Genomic DNA, 27,472 nt, shown 5'->3' with positions numbered 1-27,472 from the left:
ATGAGGTATACCTTTAAAATCTAACAGGAATGTAGAAATAGTGAGGTTCAGCTATGAGTACCCCCCAAAGATCTTCTGCCTACTTAGCATTCTCTGTACCTGTCGCTTTCATAGGCATCTGCAATCAAATGGAATTAGTTAAATTTCCATTAAACATGGTATACACCATATCCTTATAAAGTATAAATACCTAATCTCAGCAAATGTTACAAGAAAGATGTTTTTAGTTTGTTTCAAATGACATCTGTGGTATGTTGTTTTTTTCTGTAGATACATATGTTAAATTAACTCTACTGAATTCCATGGGTCAAGAGATGTCCAAATGCAAAACATCCATCCGCAGAGGGCAGCCAAATCCAGTCTACAAGGAAACTTTTGTTTTTCAAGTGGCCCTATTTCAGCTCTCTGATGTGACACTCATACTGTCTGTGTATAACAAACGCAGCATGAAAAGAAAAGAGATGATAGGCTGGATTTCTTTAGGCCTGAATAGCTCTGGAGAAGAGGAACTCAATCACTGGACTGAAATGAAAGAGTCAAAAGGACAGCAAGTGTGTAGATGGCATGCACTGCTAGAGTCATGATGAGTGGGACACACGTGCAATGGCAATCCCAGGCAGCGTGATTTCCGATGACGGCGTTACTGTTTTTACCTAGTCACCATCAGAAGAGTTCTTCTTTGAAGAATCATCTTCATTCTACCAACATGTTTTAAATTCTGTGGAAAGAACATCTAATACTGACATAAGTGAAGACAGGATATGCCTCTGGTCGAGCTTGTTGGGGAAAACGAAAAACTTATCTCGTCTTCATTAAGCTAACAGTCCTCCAGACTTTTAAGAACATGCTTTTGAAGTTCATTTCACTTGAGCAAAAGAGCCAGTCATCTCATGAAACATCAAAACTATAAACGATTTTATAAATTAGAATTTTCAGTTGCAACACGGTTTTAGCCTCACCCTACATGTTATCCATAAAACATATTTTGACTGGCTCGTCCCAGGTGTTTGAAATGAAAGTAGTTCTCCAACTCTGTCATAAGTCATATTTAATGTTGAAGGGTTTCAGCCACGTTGGAAATTGTTTTATTTCAGATGTTTTCCCTTTGTGCACTTAGTTTCATCGTGCCTCCGTTCTTCTCAGTAGCACTAAATCTAAGTGCAAGCAAGATCTCATTTTCACAAAGGAATTTTTTTTAAATGTTCTTTTAAAAACTCATTTCTTCATTTACCTCTGCTTTTGCCTGATCCAAAGAGACCAAGTCCCTGTACTGGTCCCTTGCAAGTCTTTTAGACAGGTTGTACTGTAGAACTCTGTAACTTTCTGTTGAAAGCACTTCCTGTATTCCTGTATTCCAATGTAGGAAGCTAATAGAGCAGGACCTTACTTTCAAATGTCTTTCAATGATTGACTCTTTCAAATTGTAGTAATGTGCAAATACATTTTTTACAAACTAAAAAATATAGTAGATTAAGTTGTTGAAAATTGAACACAATTCAAGTTAAAGAAAATTTTAATGATCTGCTCTGAGTATTTAGTAACCAACACTGCATAAAGCAGATAGCATTCAAATAAGAAACTGTTGTCTCTCTAAATCTTCACTTTTACTTCAGTTTGTATTTGTGATATAAAGACTCTCCAGTTCTCGGTTTGAACCAGAATATCATGTTCAAAACAGTTCTGAGATTCCTTATGAAGTTTCTAGTGACTTGTGACTAGATTTTATGAAATTTGCAGATACATTCAAGTGATGTCATCCTGTGCCTTTCATGTAAGTTAAATTTGCTTATACAGCTTGAAAGTTGTATTTGCAAAAGTAGGCCTTCGATTTTTATAAATGTAAAGATTCCTCAGAACAGTGTCACAAGCTCTTTATTTCCTCTGAAGTATGTACAAGTTGTAAAATGTGCTGTTTTTTAAATGGCAATGCATTTTCATTAGTTGTTTTTATATTTAGGAACTCTGGTTAATCAGGAATATTATAAGCTGTTTTCTTTATAGTTTTGCTTCTTACCTAATATATAATTTTATGCATATACTTTATTAAATAGAATGTTTTATATATATGAAAAACATTTCTTTTTCTCTTTCTAATTTCTAGTTAAACTAGGCAAAAACAAACAATTTACCAGTTACTAAAAAGCAGTGTGTCATTGTTCCTAGTTACAACTAAGTACTACATAGTATTGTAAGCTAGAACTTGTTATTACCATAATAACAAAACCATGCATAGATATTATTATTTCAACTTGGCTGTACTGAAAGGCCTTAAAAGAAATCCAAAAAGACAGTGAACTCTTAATATTTTCTTAGTTTAAAAAAATGGCAGCTCTATGCATTCATACACATGAATTATAAGATAAAATACAAATGCTAGATTGGGTGACATGAAGTTTCAGAATGTATGTTTAATATAGAGTTACATTAAAGGGGAAAATTCATTCTTTTATGGTTGTATTAATCAGCCTTTCCAGGGTTTTAATAAATGAGTTAGGTTATAAAGTTAGGACATGAATCAAATGGCACAATATCTGACATAAGTAAGTATTTTCAGCAGCAGTATGGAAGGAGATTTGAAGAGGGATATAGACTTTACTGAGACATTAGATTTAGGCATTTGATGCTACAAGTATCTGTTCTGGGTTTGAAACAACTGACTGCATTGCTAACTGGGATCTTCATAATAAAAAGTTACAGTCTTATTTGTAGCTGTAACAAAGCCTCATCAAACACATTATAAAACCAGCTTGGTGCTTTTTCCTTCAGTGAGGAAAAGACCTAGCTAGTTGTTTGTTAAATCTGCCTTTCTTCATGCTATGCCCAGAATTATGTGTGTGTGCTTTGACACATCCTTAGAGGTTTGCCTCATATAAGTATCAAATCCAATATGACCTAAAAATTAATTAACAATTGAAGAAACTTTCAAGAAGGACCTGACCCCCATTCCAGCTGCCAAGTCCTCAAAGACTATGACTTATGTGTATGTGTACCTGTATACACATGCACGTACCTGCACCCCCACACACACACACACACACGCACACACATGCACATGTAAAGGTAAAGCCTGGCTTTTTCAGATAACTAAATAGAAAAACATTTATGAAGTTTATGGATTATTTTTATCCTCTGTGTACTTGCTGGAAATTACATTTGGTTTGGGGTGCTATTTGTTGCCATTCTCTTCTACAGCAATATATATATTACACACATACACAGAGGGTGCCAAAAATATGTATACACATTTTCAGAAAGGAAAACTGTATTGCAATTGTAATACTCAATACATACCGATAACAAAAGATGAACACAAGTCACATCTGACTTCTACAATTACAAGAGATGCTCAAAGTGGTTACCAGCATCCAGACACTTCTGACTACTGTGAACTACTGCTTGAGCAACACGGACCAAAGGGTCCACTTGCATAGATTTTTTTGGCACCCCCGGTATATATATATATATATTTATCCTGTGGACTGACACAATTCGAGTAATTACTCCCAAAAGTTTGTCTATTCTTTTAGATAAAGATTAAATAGGGCTCAAGAGACCCACTTCACTCTACTGAATCTAACCTACAAGACAGTACTGCTGCTTTTTTGTGTGCTTGAATTTGCATAAGGTTCAAAGGTACGATCTTATATCACAGTAATTACAGCAAATAGGGGCCCACTGGTGGGCAACAGGTATTGTCTCTGTTGTCTCAGAAACTTGAGAAAGCCCACTTTCTTACCGTTCTCTTAAAACCTCCTAAGTTTTATAACGAAACAAGATAGTCCAATATGGCAGTTGACTGGCATTCATGTAATTCCTGAGCCTGGAGTGGCAGACTTTGTCTCCCAAATGAGCTACAAAATACAGTTATTTATTACTGCCCAGGAAACAAAATGTCCTTGAAATCAGTAAAGAATTTTAGTATGATATCCTCTTACCTTTCAGAAATTTTCTTCTATAATCTTAGTCTCCTATGCTGTCCACATTTTGTGTGAAATCCACTTGTATATTTTCTTATTATGCACTCAGTGAATTCTCAATAATGTTGTATTTAGTGACAAAAATAATAAATTGGCCACAATTTTGAAAAAGAAAAACCAGTGGGAAAGTATCTAAACTACCCTGATTAATACATGTGTGTTTAAGGGTAGGGCCTGGTAGGGCAGTTTCATCCAGCCTAGGGCAGATGTTAAATCGTTTTCTTGACACTGTCATCATTTTCATTTCACTTATCAAGTGAATCAGAAGCGTAACCAAGGATTACAAAGTAAGATAGCCCCAGTGGGGAAAAGACCGCAGAATTGAGGGTGTTCTTCAAGATGAAGATGGAGACCAAATGATACAATTTTTCAAGTGCACTTGAGATAAGCTAGTCAAAGGTGTAAATTTTACATGAAGTAAGAGCAGTAGTCACCAACAAATTTGGTTGAAGGTCTCTATCCAGATATGAATAGAAATCACACAAATCCACTTACATAAAATTGCCATTTTTCTGCAGAGACTAGATAATTAATTCGTAGCAATTTTTCCCATTGATATTTCACATAATTGGTTATTACTCAAAACGTTTTATTTCTTACTTTTTTCCCATTTACTGTCCCCAGTTCACCCATGGCCTACACTGGATGTAGCCATCAGTATCATCACCACCAACCAAACTAAATATCAAGCACAAGGTTAAAACATGCTACCGAGTATATATTTTTTTAATTTAAAACATTATTTGTGCCCACCAAAATGTATAATAACAGTGGTAACTGCTGTAATTTACTAAGGTCTACCACAATAATTTGTTATTTTGTTTGATTCTCACAACAATACTCTGAGGTAAGTAATAGTATCAACAGTTTATAGAGGTTAAGCAGTCTTGCCCAAGGTCATTCAGTAAGTAAGTAGTAGAACTAGGGTTAGAACCCATGTATAAATTACTCTAAAACATGAACTATGCATCTTTCATTTGCATCCCTCTTTACTAGCTGCCATAAAAACAGGACAACTATTCATCAATAATCCACCCACTTTAATTGAATGGCAGAACTAGAAAAAGAGAAGGAAAAAAACAAAGAGAGCTTGGGAAAGAAATACAAGACAAAGAAAAGGTTAGAGATTGCTTTTCTTCTCAGGACACATATGGTACTTTTGTGTTACATTTGTAGATGATTGATTTTTGAAGACTTGGGGATTTAATTTATTCTGTCGTTTTAGCCTATACTTCTGTTCTGAAAGTGTATTAATTTATTCTGGTCCTTGTCCACTTTCAGGAATCCAAGATACTTTAATTGTGTACGATCACCTTTCTGCCCTGTGAAGTGGATAGCATGTGTGCATTAGCACATGTCTTGCCCATATCAGTGGTGAGAGGAGACTCTTGTCTTCCTTTGTGTTCTCATTGCAGTTTATTTATGTTTCTTCTATACCCTTTATTAGGGTTTAACTTGGTTAAGGTTATTAAGGTTTAAAGTTAGATTACAGCTAATTTTATTGCATATATCTATTCCTCTTGGTAGTAGTTAATGCCTAGTCGTATCTTTATGTGCCCCTTACTCATAGTAGGCACAGGATAAATACTGAATTGAACTAAATTCCCTATGAAAAAGATGAATAATAATACTGTCCTATGTCTCCATTTTTATGGATTTATTTATTCCTTCATTTCACCTACGTTTATAAGAATACCTACTATGTGCCTTGTATTGTTCTAAGTGCTACAGATGCAGAGGTGATAATAAAGTGGACAGTCTTTGCCCTCGTGGAGCTTGTATTCCAAGGGAGGGAGAGAGACAGGATGATGCAGGGTTAGTAGAGGCGTAGAATACGGAGTTCAAAAAATTCTTCCTGGAGAAGGTAACCCCTACGTTGGGTCTTAAAGAACAAATACAGATTAGCCTCCCATCAAGGAACATAGTCTCTCAAAAGGGCAAAATTTAAAGCAGTGGTTCCCAAACTAGAGTGTGTTTTAAGAATTACTTGAGAGCTTAATTTATATTCCAAAGCCCCTCCGCCAGAGTCTTTCATTTGGTCGGGGGTGGAACCCAAGAATCTACATTTTGTTAAGTTCCCCAGGAGATTCTGTCTAGATTTATTGGTAGAGAATATTGAGCCCGTTACATAGAATTGTTGACAGCAGTGTTTCAGTGCCCAGAGATTGGATCTTTAAGTTTGATAGTGATAAATAATAATGGGCTTAAGACCAGCATTAGTGCTAGTGACCTTGTGTGTGCTCCCTTAGAAACAAAGATATTTAATGAAAAGACTTAAAAGTGATATTTAATTATGAGTTCCTGTACATTCATTAACATTCAACATAAACTTTTCAAAGTGTTCCTTGGTATGATAAATAAATTCTATTATGCTGGTTTTATGATTCCTGAAAATTCCTTTGGATTATTGTTCAAATATTTTCTTCCAAGCTGTCTTTACAGTCAGTGATAGATAGAAGGCAGAGAGAGAGTCTGAGGAGATATTTATCTTGTCTCTGTCAGTGTTCTAAGCGAAGTAAGACTGACCTTTAGGTAAATGTATAATAGCAGCTGTAGGGGGTGGTATTTTTCATTCTTGTGTATAGTAAGCTTTCTTGCCTGTTATCATCTTCCTACCTGGCCTCATGGTCATTTCTCATCAGATAAATGTCATTCCTGGATTCTTCACCAGGAACAGCAATGTTTCTGTCACCTGTGCCCTAATCTCTATTTCCTTGATTGCTTTGGTCTTTCTTAGGGTCTTTTATTTCAAATAACAAGTTAATATAGCAGCCTCAGGCCCTCCTCTTTCTCTAAAAATGAATGTTGTGGACACGGTTTATCCACGTTTCTATTTTCCCTCATCACAAATGTAGTCATACCTCCTTCACTGGTGCAATATTTTGCAGGAATGTATTTTACATTTTGAAAGTTCTTTTTTCCCAAACAAAGATCTGTGATTAACCCACTTGAAAATGAGGTTATTTGAATATTTGAAATAATATGGTTAAGGAATTAGGCAGTTTTTGTTACTACTGCTGTATCACTGTTTGGTCTGGTAATAGTTTGAGATCTGGTTAATTCAATCTTCATGTGAAAGAGTTCAAGAGACTGGGATTATTAGTGTATTACCAACAATGAATGTAAAAATTGCACTCTTTTCTCTCCCTATTTAGACAAGTACGTATCTCTTTTTAAATGTTCCTTTCTTCCTACCTGCCTCTGTTCCCCACTCCTATTCATAGATATTCACATTAGATAACAGAGTATTGCAGGGCTGACCCCGGTACCTGTGGAAAAGTGACGCCTGGCTTTTTTCTCTTAGTCAAATGGACTGGACAGCAGGGAGAACCTGACAGGTTTTCTCAGCGACGAGCGAGAGAGCAAAGCGTGACTAGTCAGCACGGCTTTGTTGCTGCTCCTGTAATTGTTACTGCTGTACACTCACCTTGAATGTCATGAAGTACCCTGGCATCGTGTTGTGCGGGCTCGGAGCAGAGAAGGAAACCGCATTATTAATCTAACAAAAGTTGGGCATAATTTTATTGTAGCAGTTCAACCCTTAGTACAGAAAAATTTCTAAATAATTAACTATGAAAAGAAAGTCACTGGTGTGGCAGTGGTTTTGCAAGATTTTTGACATCATTTCAATGTCAATTTGACAGTCTGTATTTTAAATTGTCCTATTATTTTACGGCCCTTTATTATTCTGATTACTGTTTGATATTTGAGTTTGTCTTTTAAATATTCAAGACTGCTTTTAAAAAAGAAAAACCTTAACACCTTTGTTTATTCCTTTAACATGTGATTGCTCACCTGACACTTCACTGTGTTTAAAATGAATACCCAGTGATGAAATATAATACTCCATTATACACTGAAAAAGTCATTTTCTGAAATTTGTTTATATATTCAGATCTTGATAGAATGCTTATTTCCATAAGTCTAAGCAGTTACTATTACATATCACCATTTTGTTTAATGAGAAAAGCCACATTTTCCCTTATCCCTGAGATTTATGGTTTCTCTTGCCTTTCACGTCTGGTTGAAGGGACATGGCTGTGACCCTCTTACCAACACTTCAGTTGTCAGTTTCTGAGGGTGCTCATTTCCCCCAGACGGCATTTTGAGTCACGATGAAACTTTTCTTACCCTCAGACTAAGTTCTCACCAGTCATTCCTATTCATAACCCCCATTAGTGTTGATGAAAGTAATACATAAGCAGCAATAAAAGAAAAGACCCCTAAAGCATAAAGGATCAATGTCTAGAGCCTTGGTATAGGGTGGCACCCTTACTACCTAAAGGTGATTTCAGTCTCAATAGAGTCTTGGAAGCCAGTTCCTTGGAAATGAGATTTTAGGTCTTTTCCTTTTGCCCTTCTCTCTTCCCCCTCAAGCTTACACATTCTTTTTTATTTTAAATTTTGTGAGGAAGCCTTAAAAAACCCTGGTTTAAAATTTTTCAAACGTTGACTTAACCAGGCAATTTCATAAAAAAGGAAAACTGAAGTAAACACCATAGAGTCTTAGGAAGCCTTTCTTTCTTGGGGGGTGGGATGGTGCTTGTTTTTGTTTGGGACGGTCTTTTTGGATAAAAATTGGGAATATTTATAACATCCTATAAACATGTCAGATTTGTTTTGTGAGAGGAAACCAGAGTAGCTTTTACATATAAATTGGCTCTCTTAGTACTTAAGTATATTTAAACAATTATTTGAAGCACCACTAGAAAATAATGGTGATTCTTCAAACAATATTTTGAAATTATAAGTTCTTTAAATTTACTAAGAAAATTTCCAGTAGTAGCTTGCATTACAAAATTAATTTATGATGTTTCTGCGTAACTTTATTGAGATAACTTGTTTTTGTGGTGAAAATAATACAGTGGCAACAATTTTGAGGAATCTTTAAAGCTGTCATAGAGGGGCAGCCAAATTTTGGATTTTTACTAGAATTTTGGAATAAGAAAGCATCAGTATTACTTTTCAGTTCAATTAGTCTTGATGAAGAACAGTTATTATATGAGTTTTAGGGGTCTTGATAAATGTTGGGATCTATTTTTTAAAAACTGATGATATTCATTACTCCTCAGTACTCTTGCGTTGTGTTGTATTTCTCAAAATAGTGTAATTTTATGGAAACTCATTAGTGGAATCTATTATTCAATATCCCCTTACTTTTCTCCTCCCTACTTCCCACCCTTCCTGTCTCCCTCCCTCCCTCCCTCCGTCCCTTCCTTCCTTATTTCTTTCTTCCTTTTCTTTTTTTCTTTTTTGAGGCAAGAAGCTTCCTTGATAGTATAGTTTCTACAGAGCTTTCTTACTTATTTTTCTAATAATGGATATAACAGTGGGATGACGTTTAAATGCTCTGTGAGCAAAACTCTATTAAACAACCTGAAGAAATGCTTGGCTGATTAACATTTCCCTTGGTCTTAAATTGTCTCCAACATATTTTCCGGTGACTCTACACCATTAATGGATCTTATTAAAATATACAAGTGTCTGTATGGTTAGCAACAGTGTTGTATTATTGTCACATATTATGCATTTTTGGTCAAAAATATAAACATGCGTGTGTGAAACAACCCATTTTATAGAATGATCATATATATAATTATTTTCATGTAATTGAAAATGTGCTGTATGTTGCATTTTATTCTCATATATACTTTTCTACTATCTATACACACCGATTGTCTCGGTGCCTTTTTCCTTTTGTATAATTGTATTACGAAAAGAAATTACTGACCTCTGTGTGAACAATGTAAAAACTGTTAAAATTATTAATCCAAGAGATTTTAATGGCAGTTTAATTTTCCAGAGAATAAACTTTTGCGTGGGTTAAAAGTTCCTTTTTTTCACCTTTCTGTAAGAAATCTCTTCACATTTTAGTAGTCACTTGGAATGGGTAAGCATCTGACATCTCTGATGATGACACACGCAAGTCAGCTCTAATTTTTATCACTGACTAATAAGTGTTAATATGACTGTTACAAAAAATAAAATAATGTCAATTGCAAAGTAAACCTCAAATAGATATATGAGGTGTGATCAGAAAATATGGTGGATGTTTAAATTTAAAAAATTTATTACAGTAAAAGACACATTGCTATTAATCCCCCTCAAAAGACTTCCCCTCCCTTCAAACACACTTATCCATCATTCGTGCTGAAGCAGTTCTGGAAGTCCTCTTTCCTGAGTGTCTTTAGTTGCGCTGTCATGGCTGCCTCGCTGTCCTGAATCATTTTGATTTTGGGGAGTCGCATGGTACCAGTTCCTGTGAATAAAGTAGATGAGAACACACCATAATGTTTTTATTTGACAGAACTTGGTGTACCAGAAGCGATGTGTGACATGGAGCCTTTCCGTTGTGATCAGCAAATACGGTGAATGCTGTTGCTGTGCTCCATTCAACGGAAAGGCAGGAACCTTCAATAGGGGAAGTGAGGCATCGAACCTTAGTAACTCTGACACGTTTCAACTTGTTGGGTGTGAGCGATGGTTGAGAGAAGGTGTGTTTTAAAGTGTGTCATATATCTTCCTCCATCATGACAGCATCCCATGTCACACATCGCTTCTGGTATAGGGTGATTTCTGTCAAATAAAAACATTACAGCGTGTCCTCATCCACCTTATTCACTGGATCTGGCACCGTGCAACTTCTGACCCTTCCCAAAGTCAAAATGTTCAGGACATCAAGGCAGCCATGACAACGCAACTAAAAACACAAAAGAACTTCCACAACTGTTTCAGAAAGTGGCAAGAACGATGGTATAAGTGTGTTCGAAGTGAGGGGGCGTGTTTTCAGAGGGATTAATGGCAATGTGTCTTTTACTGTAATATTTTTTTTTATTTAAACATTCACCGTCTTGTTTGATCACATCTCGTATGTAAATGGTATTAAGATCTCAAGTTTGAAAGAAATCTCATTTAAATGTGTTATGAGATTCTTCTATCAAATGTTTGGGTCATATTGTTTTCCTTAATTCTAAGTCAAATCTGACCTCCAAGGAAAATACACTACAAATTTAAACATTTTAAAATAATCTTCTATAAAGTCCATAAATAAACCATGACTGAAACTAAGTAGCTTTAAAATGATCTCAGTATCTTTAGCTGGAATATAAATATGTATACAATATTATTTAGCTTGCTCTTTTATTTAATGTGAATTTGTCCTAATTCATACTGGTATTGTGATTCTGTTTAACAAAATCATTTTCTATTTGGCAATACTAGTTTGTTGATTTTTAATTCTTTTTTATTAGGTGGCTATTGTATTGTTTCCCAAAGACCTTGAGTTTAGATAGTTTTCATATTTCATTGCCATTTTATTTCCAGCAATAAGGACTTATAACAACAGACTTACGTACTATTTTTCCTATTAAAAATAATTTAAACTTTTGGTGCTCTAAAATTGATAGAAATTAAAGCTGTTACATTATCTAATCTCTGATTGTCTTTGAATCTTTAGTTCCATAAGTTAGTCAGAAGCCTTTTTCAGTAAACTTTTTCAAAGAGTAGAACACCAGTGCCCAATTGGTCTGGTTTAATATTTTTTTCTTTTTTGTTAAGAGTTCTCTGTACTAAAATCATGCAAACATGAAACACTTCTGCTTAAACTAAATGGGTTCATAATTTAATCTCCAACAAACTTTAAGGAATTTGTACTCCTTCCCAGTACTTGCTGCTGAATTCTTCCTCTTCTTTCGAACATTCTGGGCTCCGTTATTAAAGCATTTAAGGTTGAATTAGCAAAAATAATAGACTTACAAGTTTACTCCAAAAAAGGTCATATTCATCTGGGTCATGGCTTACTGTCTTTCATAGAATTACAATTGGTATGAAGTGAAATTTCAGCAGAGAAAAAGGTACATGTGCATTCTTACTGGCAAATCATTAAATTATCATTTTTTTGAATTGTTACAGAGAGATTTAGGTAGTAATTCATCATACCATGTTATAGACTTAAGGTTATGTTTTAATTGCAAGTTGATTGTAACTCCTTTCATCTCCAATATGCAAAATAATACTTAAGTCAACTTTTTCTTTCCATAGATTTTCAGAATATTCCATATTTCCCATTTGAAAATAAAGTCATTCCCAATTTAGAAATAAAAGGTCTCAGTAAAATATGTGAAATATTCTGTTTGATAAAAACTTTATAATGAATTATAATAGTATAATACACTAAATATCTGCATAATTCAATGCCAAATGAATGGGGACAAGTTATATAAGGATTTTATATACTTAATTAGTTAAAAAAAAAACAAAAAACCGAAGGATTATTTTCAGTTGGCATAAGGAAAATATATATTAATATGTGGTAGACACTGCCCACTTTTTACCAAAATCCATGTTTTTCTCTTCTTCTTGGTCCAATGGCTATCTTGTATTTCTCAGCCTCTCTTGAAATTAGGTATGGCCATATTATCAAGTGCTGGCCAATGGAATATGAGCAGAAGTGATATGCTCCAATTTTGAGGAGATGTTTCAAGAAACAAATAGGCTTTCTCCATGCCTTCTTTCACTTTCTACTGGCTGGACACACGGGAAAATGAAAGCCGAGGGAATAGCAGAACCAAAGGTTGGAAAGATCCTGGGTCACTGAGTCACCTCACAGAAAAGAGATAACCAGATATCATCTGTCTTGGAATATTAACATAAATGAGAATAAAAACTCATATTTTAGCCATTACACATTTTAGAGTCCATTTGTTACTGCAAACAATTGAAACTAAGACAAATATTGGGACCTTCCACTGGGGTTCTGTGAGAATGAAAACCTCCAGTGGCGTAAGAGCCAGAGTGAGGAAATAGAGCAGGCTGAGAAACTGTGACCCATATTATGCAGTGGAAAGGGGGTCACTGTGATTACTGAACCTGTAGTTTAGGGGAAATGGATGGAATGAGCCAGAGTAATAGTGTATTTGAGATGTCTTTTGCTGAAAGATGTTACAAGAAAGCAGTTAACTCGGTCAAGAACTAAATGGTTTTCAAACATTGAAAGAAATGGAGAGACTAAGGGCCTTAGGGGTTTGAAAAGTCTGCTTCTGAACCCCAAATATTAAGATTTTCGACTAAAAAGAGTCTTCAGTCAGAAAGGCCTATTGACTGCTCAGCTAAACAAAGGGACTCAACCATGTGGCAAAGATCAGAGTGTTTAGTGTTGCCTCTTATTTCAGGGGAACTCAAGGTAAACTTGAAATGCTCATGAAGCAAACTATGAATGTTGGATAGCCCCCAAGAAGGAAATAATTCATAACACCTACTTCAAATGAAATCATAGCATATAACAGAAAAGGAAAACCTTCCCAGAGTTAGAGCATAGTACTGGTGAGAATAATGGATAACAGAGTTCTTCCTAGAAAACAGATCCAGGGTAAATCAAAAACTCCTCTACTCAAGAGAGAAATTGGGGTTTTCACTACTACAAATCAGTGACGGCTGCATGTTTCTCATTTTCTCATTCTTCCCCTTTTCAAATGACTGCAATTATCCATTCCCTGCTCTACATTGTATATTTGGTGGACATTGGGGGGCAGGTAATTTGTCTTTAAATTACCAGGTCCCTGGACTTGATGGAAAGCAGAGTGCGTCACCAGACATAAGGGATTTTGAAAAGATTGCTGTAACTGGATGGGACTTGAGGTTGTCTTATTTAGGGAGAATGAAGCTGTTTAATAAAAGCTTTGTTCTCTTCTTCCTGGACACATGCTAGAGTACATTTCCCAGCCTCTTGCACATACCTGTGGCTACGTAACTGAGTTCCAGCCAACTGGAATGTAAGTAGAAGTGATACACATAATTCCTAGGCAAAATGTCTCCTTTAGTCTCTTTCCCCATCCAGTAGCTGGTTACAGATGATGACGAGTGGCCAAGGGATGGTGGAGCCACAAGATGAAAGGAGCCTAGGTTCTTAAATCACCGCTTGGAGATCCTCTTCTTACCGGCCAATAGTATCTCTTCAGCGTGGTACATGAGCAAAAAGTAAACATCTATTGTATGTTTGAGCTATTATCCACTTTGAGCCTATTTTGTTCCTTAACACATAATTTATACTGATAGCTAAGCTCATGGATTCCAAACTAGTAACTGAGAGAAGATGAGATGGCATTATAACCAAAAAAGACGAAACTTCTATACAGTGTGAGGAAGAACAAGGCCTGACACCTGATTGTTTGGGGGCCGAAACCAAAGAATGATGTCTCAGGAATACTACCTGCCAGCACTACTTGAATAAGTTATTTTTAGGAACGGGTTTTAAGGCTATTGGATTTAAAATACTTATCTCTCCAATTTGACCACACTAAGAGAAGTGAGTTTAACCGTGACCCAAGAGATGAGAGGAGGTGACAAGCTGAAAGCCAGAGAAGGAACGAAAATTTAGGCATCAAACCTAGAGACAGAAGTGAAGAAATAAGAACACTGGAGGAATATAGGGTAAGGAGAGGAAGAAAGCAAGCAGTGAACAGATAACTCAGCAGAGTTAAGGCAAGGACACCAGAAATATGAGGGACAAGATGAGAGCCAGATTGTTAGAAAAAACCTTCAATTCAGTCTACAGGCTTTTGGACCTAACCCTATAAGCTTTACAGAAGGTGAGTGAGCTTAAGAAGGCGAGTCTATTAGGGGATAAGAATCAGGGAAGGAGATCAATTAGGAAACTATTTTTAAAATCCAGATGTTTAAAAACGTTAAATGACTAGATATGAGATAATACTGGGAGCTTAGATGAGGGTGAAGAATGTTTTTGAAAAATTAGATTGGTGTGACATCATAGAGTTTCCAGGCCTTAGTGACTAATGGGAGGGAGGGGAGAAGTGCATGAGAGAGGATGGAATTAAAGTGGTTTTGAGTAGCAGGTAAGTAAGGAATGAAGCTACCAATTAAAAGAGTTCAGAGAAGCTGGGTGTTTAGGGTTGTTTTCAGCTATGTTGACTTTCAAATGATATTTTGTGGAAAATGCTCATAAACTGGAAATGAAGGTTTGTAATTTCAGTGAGAGGTAAAGACTGCATTTTGGGAGCCATGCAAACCACTAGAATGACTACGTCACAGGAGCCAAGAGCCAACACATCCTCTCACTAGAACGTGAGTTCTCTGATGACAGAAACTACCTGCTCACCACTGCTTTCCCAGTACCTGGAACAGCACCCAGGGCATAACAGACACTTATCTTGTGTCCTGTGACCTTGCTATATTTACTTACTAGTTTCAGAAGTTTTGTTATTCTTGCTGTCAATTCTTTGGGATTTTCTACATAAATAAGCATGTCATCTGCAAACACAGTTTTATTTTTTCCTCCCCAGTGTGTGTATTTTATTTCCTTTTCCTTACTTCTTGGACTAGCTAGGACTTCCAGTACAACATTAAATACAAGTGGGGACAGATGACATACTGCCTTGTTCCCAATCTCAGAGGGATAGCGTCCAGTTTCTTACCATTAAGTGTTAGCTGTAGGTCTTTTGGAGATGTTCTTTATCAAGTTGAGGAACTTATCCTTTGTTCCTAATTTGCTGAGAATATTAATTTATTTATCTAAATATCTGTATCTAAATGTAGAATTTGCTGAGTTTATTATGACTAGGTGTTGAATTTTGTCAAGTGCTTTTTCTACATCAATTGATAATGATCAGATGATTTTTCTTCTTTAGCCCATTGAAGTAATTGATTACGTTGGTTGATTTTCTAATGTTGATTCAACTTTGCATACTTGGAACAAATCTCACTTGGTCATGATATATAATTCTTGTTATATACTTACTGGTGTATTCAATTTGCCAATATTTTGCTGAGGATTTTTGTATCTATGTTCACGAGAACTACTGGTCTGTAGTTTCCTTCTTTGTACTGTCTTTATCTGGTTTTGGTATTGGTGTAAGGCTGACCTCATAAATGTTTGGTAGAATTGATCTGTGAAATCATCTGGACCAGATGATTTCTTTTCTTGAAGGTTATTAATTATTGATTTAATTTTTAATAGATTAAAGCCTATTCAGATTATCTGTTTCCGTGTGTGAGAGAGTTTTGGTAGTTTATATCTTTCAAGGAATTTGTCCATTTTATCAAATTTGTGGGCACAGAGTTGTTAATAATATTCCATTATTATCCTTTTAATGTGCATGGGATCAGTAGTGGTAGCCCCTCTCATTTCAGATGTTGGTAATTTATGTCTTTCTCCCTCTTCTCTCTCTCTCTCTCTCTCTCTCTCTCTCTCTCTCTCTCTCTTTCTCTCTCTCTCTCTCGTTCCTATGCTAGCTGGGCTAGAACTTTATCAATTTCATTGATGTTTTCTGAGATAATCTTTTGTTTTGTTTTTTTTTAAGATTTTTATTAAAAATATAGCTAACATACAATAATACATTAGTTTCAGGCGTACACCATAATTATTCAACATTTATATACCTAAAGAAGTGATCACCATGATAAGTCCAGCAACCGTCTAACACCACACTATGCTATCACAATATTATTGACTATGTTTCCCATGCTGTACATTACATTCCCATGACTTATTTGTTTTATACCTGGAAATTTGGACTTCTTATTCCCCTTCCCCTTTCCCCTCCTTTTTTAATTTTTCAATTACAATTGATATTCAATATTAGTTTATATTGAATGTTTCAGGTGTACAGCACAGTGGTTAGACATTTATATAATTTAAGAAGTGATCCCTCTGACTAGTTTAGTACCCACCTGGCACTATACATAGTTATTACCCTATCATTGACTATATTCCCTATACTTTACTTTACATCCCTGTGACTATTTTGTAACTACCAATTTGTTCTTCTTAATCCTTCACCTTTTTCACCCTGCCCCCCAACACCCACCCATCAATCACCCCAAAAAATCTAGTACCTGTGTGACAGCATAGTTATTACAATATTACCAACAATATTTCTTATGCTATACCCTACATCCCCATGACTACTTTTCTCAATTCCTTCCCCTTTTTCACCCCCATCCCCAACCCCCTCCCACCTAGCAACTATCAAAATGTTTTATGTATTTATGAGTTTGTTTCTGCTTTTGTTTTTTTGTGGGGGTTTTTTGCTTATTTTGTTCTTTAGTTTCCATGTATAAGTGAAATCACATTGCATCTGTCTTTCTCTGTCTGACATACTCCACTCAGCACAATCCCCTCCAGGTCCATTTATGCCACCACAGATGGTGAGAACCCATTCCCTTCCATGGCCAAGCAATATTCCATTGTGCATACAGAGGGTGCCAAAAAGATGTATACACATGTTAAGAAAGGAAAAAACTATACTAAAATTGTAATACTCAATATATGTATACCGATAGCAAAAGATAAATACAAATCACGTGTATACATTTTTTTGGCACACCCAGTACGTACCACCTCCTCTTTATCCATTCTTCCATTGATGGATACCCAGGCTGTCTCCACACCTTGGCCATTGTAAACAATGCTGCAATGAACATATGGATGCACAGGTCCTCTCGAAGTAGCATTTTGGGTTTCCTCAGATAAATACCCAGAAGTGGGATTATGGGGTCCTCATTTGTCTCTTGTTATAGCCTTTGTTTTAAAGTCTATTTTGTCTGGTGTAAGTATTACTACCCCAGCTTTTTTTCTGTTTCTTTTTTCATTTCCATTTTCATGAAATAACTTTTTCCATCCCTTTAATGTTCATCTGTGTGTGTCTTTCAATCAGAAGTGAGTTTCTTGTAGGCAGCATATGAAAAGGTTTTGTCTTCTTATCCATCTAGCCCTCCTATGTCTTTTTGGTGGGGCATTTAATCCATTTACATTGAAAGTAATTATTGATAGATATGTAGCTTTTGCCATTTTATTATTTATAATTTTGATCTTTTAATTTTTACATCTTAAAGAAGTCCCTCTAACATTCCTTGTAATACTGGTTTGGTGATGAGGAACTCCTTTAGCTTTTTCTTATCTGGGAAGCTCTTTACCTGTCCTCCAATTTGAAATGATAGCCTTGCTTGTTATAGTGCCCTTTGTTGTGGGTCCTTGCTTTTCATCATGTTGAATATTTTGTGCAAATCCCTTCTGACCTGCAATGTTTCTGTTGAGAAATCAGCTGACACTCTTATGGGAGCTCCCTTATAAGTTACTAGTTGCCTTTCTCTTGCTGCTTTTAGGATTCTCACTTTGTCTTTAACCGTTGCCATTTTAATTATAATGTGTCTTGTCATGGGCCTGTTTGGGTTCATCTTATTTGGGACTCTCTGTGCCCACCTTGATTGCTGTTGGCATGTCAGTGGGGGGATTGGCCCTCAGGCTGACTGGCTGTGGGGTTTGACCACATCCACAGCTTATCGGCTGCTGTGGAGGAGGCTGACCCCACTGAGTGGGATTTGCCCCAGTAGTCTCTTGTGCCTGTTGAGACCACCCTTTACGTGTGAACTTGTGGAATTCATTGGGTGGTGCTCTGCTGCATTCTGAAGCCAGTCTCCAAGTATGTTGGTTCTGGGGCCTCTTGGGAGGAGCTCTACTGAAGGCCTAAGTCACCCACTGTCTGTGATCAGCCGGGGACTACTTGGTAGGAGCTATAAAGCTATCCACAGTTGTTTGCTGCCTGTGCTAATGTTGGAGGCACATAGGAGGACACACTGCAAACTGAAGACAGCTACTACCAGTACCAGGCCTGTGGTAGCTCCACAAAAAGCCAAGACACCCCAGACCTGCTGCCACCTGCTGGCTACCATAAGGTACAGCCACTGATAAAGCCTCATGTGGTACGCAAGTTGGGTGACACAGGTTCTCAGGGAGTCACTAGAGTGGGAAGAGTTGTGGTCACCAGCTTGGGAGAGTTGGGTAGGGCAGGTTCCCAGTAAGTCAGCAGGGTGGAGCAGCAGAGCTCACCAGACCAATCAGATTCAAATTTGGCCTGTAGGAAGGGCTCAACACAGGAAAGATGGTGCCTGCCTGCCAGCTACCTGCCAGCTACACAGGAGAAAAACCCCTCACAGAGAAAATGCTGACTGTCCTCCAGCCCTGACCCAAGCCACACACCTCACTCTGCCCCCTGTATGCCTCCAATGCCTTCCGAGTCACCGTCCATCTGCCAGAGCCCAGGGTGAGTGCCTGGGGGTGAGAGAGTCTGTTTAAATGGCTCAGGCCATTTAAGAGGATGTCTGGGTTTCCCACAGCCTTCTGCCCCATATGGATGATCAGAATCCCCACTGTTTTTCACAGCCAGATGTGTGGGAGCTCCTGTTCCCGGCACCAGTACTTTGGGCTGGGAAGCGTGGTGTGGGGCTGGGTGGGATCTCTCGCTCCTTTTGGGGGGAACCTCCATGGCCAAGATATCCCTCCAGGTTCTCAACCACCACACAAAGGTTTGAGGCCGGCCCATTTCACCTCTTCACCCCTCTTACCAGTCTTGACATGGTTTCTTCTTTATATCTTTAGTTATAAAACTTCTGTTCAGCCAGACTTCAGATGGTTCTCTGTGTTGACTGTTCTGTAATTTATTTGTAATTCTAACTCTTTCCTGGAAGGAAGCAGGCACAGTATTTACTCCGCCATCTTGGATCTCTCCATCTTTTGGTTTTATTGATTTTTTTCTATTAATTTCCTGTTTTCAATTTAATTGATTTCAACTCAATTTTTATTATTTCTTTTATTCTGCTTGCTTTAGACTTAAATTGGTCTTCTTTTTCTAGTTTCCTAAAGTGGAAACTTAGATGATTGAATTTAGATCTTTTTTTTCTAGTATGTGCATTTAAAGCTGTAAATTTTTTCTAACTACTGTTTTCTCCATATTCCATAGATTTTGGTATTTTTCATATTTTCATTTTCATTTAAATATTTTAAAATTTTCTCTTGAGAATTCTTCTTGGCCATGTGTTATTTAGAAGCATGTTGTTTAATTTCCAACTCCAGAAAAATTGTTGATTTTCAGTTTGTTCAGCCTTTTCTTGTTTTAAGAATATGAGAGACAGTTTACAAGCTCTGCATGTTAGAGCTGAAACCAGAAGTCCTTAGAAAAGTTTGTAAGCATTTGAGCTTATTTCCTCTTCTGGAGATATGGCTTACTCAGCAAAGAGTTATAAGTTTGAAGTGGCTTGACTGGGGCTTAGTTATGGGACTTAGTGGTTATGTAGTTTTATTTCTTTATTTCCATCTTATCCTGCTCAGTGAAAGGAAACCCATTAGCTTTAACATAGTAACTTCATATAATTGAGGGACATTATTTTTGTTTTATTTTATTTTAAGGAGGGCACAGCTCACAGTGGCCCATGTGGGGATTGAACCGGCAACCTTGGTGTTATCAGCACCATGCTCTAACCAACTGAGCTAACCCGTCACCCCCTTTAGGGACATTATTAAATCAACTACCTTTACTCTAAATAATACTAATACCTTCCATAAATCCTATTTTCCAGCTTTTCCATCCTGTAGATCCTTTTGAATTATCTTAATATCCTCTTAACCTGTGAAATCTGAGCCACAACCCAATTATTTATGAAGGGTCAGAACACAACAAGGGCTTCCTTTATATCTCTACATTTTATACCACTCACCTTACTTTTTCTTTATTTTTGAATCACAAAATGATGATGAGAATTCCATTTTAATTATTTATAGGCTTTTAAACAAAACTTTTATTTAAACAAAACAAAAAATTTGAGAATTATTTTTAACCAGTAGACAGTATTTTGCTACAGTTGTTCTTAACCTATGCAATACAGATGTTCACCCAAATTAGTTTCACATTTTGTTAACTGGGAATTGCAATATATATTGCATACCATACATGCATATAACTACCCAGAGAATTTGAAAGCAACAAAAAAATATTTTAAACTTCAGTGGAGATATTTTTTAAATGAATCAGAAACAGTACCCTAGAATATTTATTATGGATACCAGCTTTACAAATGATAGGATTTCAGCCTTGATGTGTGAGTGTGAGTGATACTTGCGGGGAGAGACAGAAAGACAGAGACAGAGACAGAGAGAGAAAGAGAATAAAATCTTTGTGGAAATCTTCATAGTTGTTAGAAGAATTTAACCGTTTATAATCTGGATCTATACTATAGATTTTGTGATACTTTTTCTTATTATTTGCCCCTTTTAGAAAAGTAGAATATCAAAGAAAATGTCTTTATTTGGGCTTTGATTAATTTAACAAATAATGATTAAATGCCTGCTATGTGTTAGGGACTGTATTCATCTAAGGGACATAAATACAAACAGGATATAGTTCTTTCCCAAATGAAGACTGTGGTTTGGTAGATGGAAACAGACCTGAAAACAAAACGAGGCCAAAAATTGTTAAAAATGCAATGATAGAAACCTGTCAATGGTACTGAGAGCTCCCAAATACTGTACTGGTTGGTTCTTCTTCGGGATGGGAGCACATCAGAAAGAACTCAACAAGGATTTAATACATGAGTACAATCTGAAAGAGGAGGACATATTTTCTAGGGAATTGGAAAGAGAGGCTGCAGATTGAACACCGGCATGAAGACATAAGGCAGCATGCTTCTTTATGAGTGCCAGAGGTTATTTATCATGGCTGGAACATAACATGTCGGGGCAGTAGAATGAACAATAATGCTGAAGAGACAGACAACGAATGGATCATAGACAGTTTTGTTAGCCTTGCTAAGAATCTCACCTTTATCCCTGAGAAGTTTTAAACTAGTGAAGAATCCCTGAGGAATTTTAAACTAGACAGTAACATGATGAGATTTTCATTTTATTATTTGGACGATGGGTTTAAGCAAAAGGAAAAACTGGAAGCAAAGCCTCCTATTTTAAATAGGCCATTGCAGAAAACTAGGTGAGAAATGTTGGGGGCTTGAACTAAGGTGTAGCAGAGGGAATGCAGGAAAAGAGAAAGAGGAAATGCTCAAGAAGACAGAACAGGCCTTGGTGACTTCAAGATGTGGAGACTTCAAGAAAGGGAGAAGTCCGGGGAGATAGTTTCTGGTTTGGACACTTGGATAGAGGATATTGCTGCCTTTTAAGGGAGAGAGAACAGAGTGGGCTTCTCTGAAGGAAGATATACTGAGCAAGTTTGTTTCAGGTGCCTGTGGGAATATCCCAGAGAAGATTTCCAATAGATGGTTATATAATGAAGGTCTGAAGCTCAGAAGAAGAATCTCAGCTGAAGACATGGATCTGTGGTTCATCAAATTTCAAATAATTTGGAGTCTGGATAAATGGGGTTTGTTATATGCCCATCGTATATAGTATAACCAATATGTATTACATAGGTGAACATTTAAAAGATCATTTAGGCAATACTAAACCCAATGGGGAACTGTCCAACACTCCTGCCAATCATTAAAAATGATTATAAAATAATTTGAAGAGATTTCTAATAAATTAAGAGACACCTGAAAAGTTCTCTGTAGAATGTAAAGAGCCACCATAATTAATGTTATCCTTACTTAAGTTGCTGTTGTCCCTCTACCAATTCGATTATTATCGGGAACATTCTTTTTTCTTTGTTTTGTTTGTGTTTTTTATTTTGTTTGGAACTAGTTTCTATCGCTAATGTTTTAAAATGTGGGATGGATAGACGTTAACTACTAAATAAATAATGAAAATTTTATGAGCTATTTAACATAAAAGGTTGAATCATGTAAACTAATAAAACTGATTTTAAAAACAAATATTTACATATTGCAATGAGCATGGTGCTTCAATAATCTTAAAATATGGTGTGCTACTCATCCACTTAAACAATACTGCCTTATTCTTTTGGTATTATTTTCAGAGACTCCTTAGCAGCCATATAAAAAATATCTCAGCCTTATTCTTTGGGTATTATTTTCAGAGACTCCTTAGCAGCCATATAAGAAATATAAAGCAATATACATTGCTTTATAGCCAGACCTCATTTCTGACACAAATCAGTACTGTTCTTTCTCTTTTTTAACTTTTTATTATAGGAAACATATGCAAAGTAAACAGAATAGAAAAACGAACTTTAATGTACCGCTCACCCAGATATAATATTTACCAACATTTTGTCATTCTTATATCATCTATATTTTTGCATACTCCCTACTCCCACTTAATTTTCATTTGTTATTTATTTAGTTTTTAAGGTAAATTTTACATACATTGAAATACACAATTGCTATCTATACAATTTTGACAAATAGATGTACCTTTGTAACCCACACCTCTATTGAGACATACACCATTCCCATTTACCAAGAATGTTTCTCTGTGTCCCTTCTTATTCAGTTGTCCTCCAAAAGCAACCACTATTCAGCATATGCATCTTACATTAATTTTACCTGCTCTAGAATTTCAAACAAATCGACTTATATAGTATGTTCTCTTCATGTCCAGCGTCTTTTTCTCAGCATAAGATCTTTGAGATTCATTCGTGTGTTACATGTATCAGTACTTCATTCTTTTTATGGCTGGATAATATTCCATTATATGAATATACCACCATTTGTTTATCCATTGTCTTCATTCCAGTTTTCTTTTAGTCCATAACAAATCACTCCAAACTAAGTGACTTTCAAAAACTGACAACCATCTATTTCACTCATGAGTCTGCACCGTGAGCGTGGCATGGAGAGATAGGCTCTCCCTGTTCTCCCTGGCATCAACTGGCATGGCTCAAAGACTGGAGATTACTTGATGGCTAGCAGCTAGAATTATCTGAAGACTTACTCATGTACCTGGTGGTTGATGCTGGCTGTCAGCTGGGGCCTCAGCTGGGGTCTTGGCTTCCTCACAGCCTGGCAGTTGGGCTCCAAGAACAAGCATCGCAAGAGAATAAGGCAGAAGGGTAGGGGCATTTTTATGAACTTGCCTCAGAAGTCACAGAGCATCATTTTCTTCACACTGTATTGGCCATCACAGTCATAAACTTCTATCTAGGTTCAAAGGAATAGAGCATAGACTCCGTGACTCAGAAGGAGTAGCAGTGTCACACTATAGGAGCACGTGGGATAGCACATTACGATAGCCATCTTTGGACAATACTTTCTGCCACGGTCTCCTTTCTGGCCACAAGAGTTAACATCCTTCCCACATACAAAATACACTCAATCCCTCTTCCAAGAGCCCTAAGTCTCTTATGACATTAACTTAGAGTCCAGATCTCATCATGTCAATTAGGTGTAATTGTCGATGAGGCTACTTGGGAGCAGTTCCTAGAGTTCAGCTCCTCGAATAGAATTCTGAAGAGCTGTGAACTAAACAAACATGTTATCCCCGCAACATACACCCATCATACAATGATGGGACAGGCAGAAGATGACCACTGGAACCCCTACTGTTCAAAAAGAGTTTTGTCCTCTGAGTATTCCTTCTGTTTCCATTAAATGTAGCCCATGTTTGTTGAGTGGTTCTATCAGACTGCTTTCTGCCCGTAGAAGTTTAGGGGTCCAATGTGTTCTTTTCATTTTGTCCTGTCTTTGTGTAAGTAGTTTAAGTATGACTTTAGAGAAACACTGACAGAAGATTTTCCTGTTTATTATGGGAGCCATCTTTAGGAGGGTAGCGACAGCCCCTCAGCTTTCTCTCTTAACTTAAATATAACCTACTTTAAAAGTCATAGATAGACTTCTCTTTTTGTTGATTCTTCAGTTGTCCCTATTTTGTGTTGAATTTTCTAAACAATAAGGCTTTAATACTGTACAGATTATCAGTAGGCTATAAGAAATCTTAAAACGTGACCATGAATTTGGTTGTTCATATTATTCAAGGTGTTTTAGTCTTCATTTCTTGAAAGCCATTAGTGGCCGGTCATCATTACCTACTCATCGCCACTACAAATACAATCACTTTGCTCCCCATAAACTTATTTCTGATTCTCTCTTGATTTTGATTTTGTTCTAAATGGGTCTCTCTTTGGGAGCAGCAGAGCAAAATGCCTTGTAGGGGAAATTGCTGCATAGATAGTTTTGAAATAAAATTCTTGCCAAAATTGATTGATTGGGGCTCTGAATGCAGCAATATTAATATTAAGTGAAGAAGATATTTTCCATGAAAATCTTTGGGTGAAATAATATGAGTCATAGGCCTATATTTCAACATGTCAAGTAGGAGTTCATGGTATGAAAATGAAATGTTAATTAAAATAATGCCAAATGCACTAGAAGATCTAGAAGTGTTCCTAGGGCTTGAGGCATAGACAAGGAAAGAAAAATCATTTGGATTAGTCAAGGCTTTTTAGTCTTTATTTCTTGAAAGCCATCAGTGCTGGTCGTCATTACCTACTCATTGCTGCTACAAACATAATCACGTTGCTCCCCATAAACTTATTTCTGATTCTCTCCTTGATTTTGATTTCGTTCTAAATGAATCTCTCTTTGACAGCAACAGAGTAAACTATCTTGAAGAGCATTTGGGAGGTTAGGTGGTTGTGGGGATAGAGCCCCAGAGAGCAGTTTCCAGGCTCTCGGCCTCATATGGAGGGGTGCTGGCTCGGGTAGTAGATGGCCGTCAGCTGTGGCTGATTGGCCGTCAGCTGTAACCATTGAGCCATTGGCCACTAATATAACTGCTGCGGCTATGGAGGAGAGGAGAGGAGAGTAGAGGAGCAGATTCGAGGAGAGTGGAGGAGAGTCGTTGGTCGGTTAGCAGAAAAGCGGGCAGCAGGTCGCCCGTCCTGTGAACCCAGCCTCCAGTAAGACCATAGTGGTATGACTCCCCTACCTATGGCTCCGTGGGTGTTCCTTTTTGGCCTGGCCACATCCTGCGTTCTTATGAGGGGAGTGGGAGCTGAGACCCCGCAGGCTGCCCCGCACGACAAATGGCGCAGCGAGCAGGGTATGGTGCCAGCCAAAGTTCTCCGAAGGGCGGTGGAGCAGTTTGTGCGTATGAACACTCAGTCTCAGGAAGACCAGGAGGAGCAGCTGCCTGAGAGCTGGTCCCCCGTGGAGGTGTGGGAAGACGTGGACAGTTCCCCAACCAGCAGAGGCCAGAGAAAGAGAAGGTCCTTGCGGCCCTGTAGGCTGGGAAGTGCTTGCTGAGGCAGCCGGGATGCAGGACTTGTCCCAGGAGGAAAGGCTTGCTGAGTCCTCCATGGGAGATGAGGGTGAGGTCAAGGTCGTCCCTCACCCCCAGGATAGCTCTGGTGAATGACTATGGACTATGGGGAATTGCCTTCCATCCCTAATTTAATGGACCGCTTGACTGTTTGGGAACATACCACCATGTAGTGGAACTGGCGGATGTTTGCTTTTGTGTCTCGACCAGCGGCCATCGAGAATATGTAAGTACCTTGACTGTGAGTCGATGTTTTTCCAGCAGGGTACCCTGAGAGGCCCAGAGAGAATGGCAGTGCCCTGAGAGCCCTGGATGTGTCCAGGAAGTCTGGCTGTGCCCAGAGAGAGTGGCAGTGCCCTGAGAGTGGGCCCTGAGAGTGGCTGTGCCCAGGGAGACTGGTGGTACCCTAAGAAGCCCAGGAAGTCTGGCTGTGCCCAGAAGCACTGGTGGTGCCCTGAGAAACCCTGGCTGTGCCCAGAGAGCCTGGCTGTGTCCAGGATATTGCATTCACCTCCAGGCTCCTCGCACAGGGCCCCTCGCGGAAGAGACTTGTCACGTAGATTGTGAGGCGAGAGCCTGTAGGGGTGGAGTGTGGGGACAGAGCCCCAGAAAGCAGTTTCCAGGCTCTCGGACTCACATAGAAAAGTGCTGGCTCAGGTAGTAAATGGCCATCAACTGTGACTGGATGGCCGTCAGCTGTAACCAGTGAGCCATTGGCCACTAATATAACTGCTGTGGCTATGCTAGCAGAAAATGGGGGCTTGCAAGAAGATGGTGGCTGAGCCTGCAAGCGGCGCAGTGAGGGTTGAGAATTGTGTGGCTCCTGCTGCCTGTGCCTCCAACCCAGCCGCCAGCGAGAATATAGTGGTATGACTCCCCTATCTATGGCTCCGTGGGTGTTCCTTTTTGGCCTCACCATATCCTGCGTTCTTATGTGGGGAGCTGGAGCGGGACCAGAGACCCCGCAGGCCGCCCTGCATGACAGTGGTGGAGGGAATCATAGGGAAAACACTCAGATTTCTCCGTTCTTCTCAGACTTCATGTGCTTAAGCTTCACCTGGGGAGGGAAATGTGTAAGAAATACAGATTTTCAGGCTTCCTCCTCACACAGGCATCTCAAGGCACCCCAAAGATCAATCAGATTTACCTCTAGGGCCATCTGAGTTCCTCTTGACTGGATCTATGCATCAGTTCCTCTCAACTTTGTAGAATTACCTTTTCTGGTTTCTTGCTCTGAAAACACTTTAAGTGATTCTTCTGAAGTCGCCTGAACCTGGGGCTAAATCCTGATGTGACCTAGAAACTTCTAGTGCGTAATCCACTCGCTGGCATCTTCAGGGTTTAAATGAATGTGTGGTCTCTGGAGGTCTAAAAATTGTTACCTGGCTTTAATGTTTGTTGTAGACCTAAATGTATTTATTATACATTGAATGTTGTTTTAAAATTACTTCAGTAATTTGTATGTTCGTTGACTATGTTTGTTCCTAACAGAACATTTTTGGAGGGCAGGAGCTTCTCTTTTTACCCCTCACTGCTAGAG

At 37.9% G+C, this 27,472-nt stretch overlaps 1 protein-coding gene across 7 annotated transcripts in view; it reads left to right on the top strand.

Moving 5' to 3' along the window:
• Positions 1-27,472, top strand: part of SYT14 (synaptotagmin 14) — a 235,733-nt gene that overhangs the window by 174,099 nt on the left and 34,162 nt on the right. For 4 of the 7 annotated variants that reach the window (XM_019714489.2, XM_019714488.2, XM_074322503.1 and 1 more), the window contains one exon: positions 271-9,809. The exons of the other annotated variants lie outside the window; for them this stretch is intronic. In XM_019714489.2, coding sequence (XP_019570048.2) covers positions 271-584 — 314 coding nt within the window. In that variant the 3' untranslated portion in view covers positions 585-9,809. Of the gene's footprint in view, positions 1-270; positions 9,810-27,472 lie in introns of those variants that run through there. 7 annotated transcript variants of the gene reach the window in all.

This window comes from Rhinolophus sinicus, linkage group LG17, assembly GCF_036562045.2.
Source record: "Rhinolophus sinicus isolate RSC01 linkage group LG17, ASM3656204v1, whole genome shotgun sequence".
Lineage (NCBI taxonomy): Eukaryota > Metazoa > Chordata > Mammalia > Chiroptera > Rhinolophidae > Rhinolophus > Rhinolophus sinicus.
This window is presented reverse-complemented; position numbering and strand designations above follow the sequence as displayed.